Source organism: Morus notabilis, unplaced genomic scaffold (genome assembly GCF_000414095.1).
Source record: "Morus notabilis unplaced genomic scaffold, ASM41409v2 Scaffold518, whole genome shotgun sequence".
Taxonomy (NCBI): domain Eukaryota; kingdom Viridiplantae; phylum Streptophyta; class Magnoliopsida; order Rosales; family Moraceae; genus Morus; species Morus notabilis.
The window spans coordinates 709,309-709,890 of record NW_010366577.1 but is presented as its reverse complement, the minus strand read 5'-3'; the positions used below and the strand labels follow the sequence as shown (position 1 = coordinate 709,890).

Below are 582 nucleotides of genomic sequence, written 5' to 3'. Positions count from 1 at the left end.
AAGAGGTGGGGGGGTGGCGGGGGGGGGGGCAATTTAGCAGGCTGCAACATAGCAGTTAGGATGCCTTGTCGATTTGTTTATATATCATTTTTGTAAATAAGTTTGTATGCCTTTTCTGTGCAAGAGGTTTTAACGTACACTACCATAACGGGGTCACTTTTTAGAATTGGGCATAAGCTGACCAGGCTTTCAAAGACTTTTTTTTTTTACTGTGTTAAGTTGGGAGGATGTTTTGGTTCAAATGTTTGTGTTTGTCCTGTGCTTCGTTTTGTTTTGTTTAGATTTTTGTGCTCTTTCTCTGACAGATCTCTCATCCATCCTCTTGTAACTTTTCTTCAGTAATACAATTTTCAGTTTCCTATCAAAAGATGAAAATATGCTTTGGCGCTGAATTTGCTTGTGTGTTTTGTAGGTTGATGAAGAAGGGATGAGCGGGGAAATTATACAAGAGGTGGTAAACTCTTATTTTTCTTGTATCTGTTGTTAACCTCAATAAAGCCTAGTAGAGTTAAGCTGATGGTGTTTTGGTTCTTGTATCTTCCTCTCACCGTGTCTTCCTGCTCTGTTATGCTGTTATTTCTC

The 582-nt window shown here is 39.0% G+C and overlaps 1 protein-coding gene across 1 annotated transcript in view; it reads left to right on the top strand.

The window, feature by feature from the left end:
- LOC21409759 overlaps positions 1–582 on the top strand; it is a 7,436-nt gene that overhangs the window by 5,007 nt on the left and 1,847 nt on the right. The window contains exon 8 of the mRNA XM_024173787.1: positions 413–451. Coding sequence (XP_024029555.1) covers positions 413–451 — 39 coding nt within the window. The remainder of the gene's footprint in view (positions 1–412; positions 452–582) is intronic.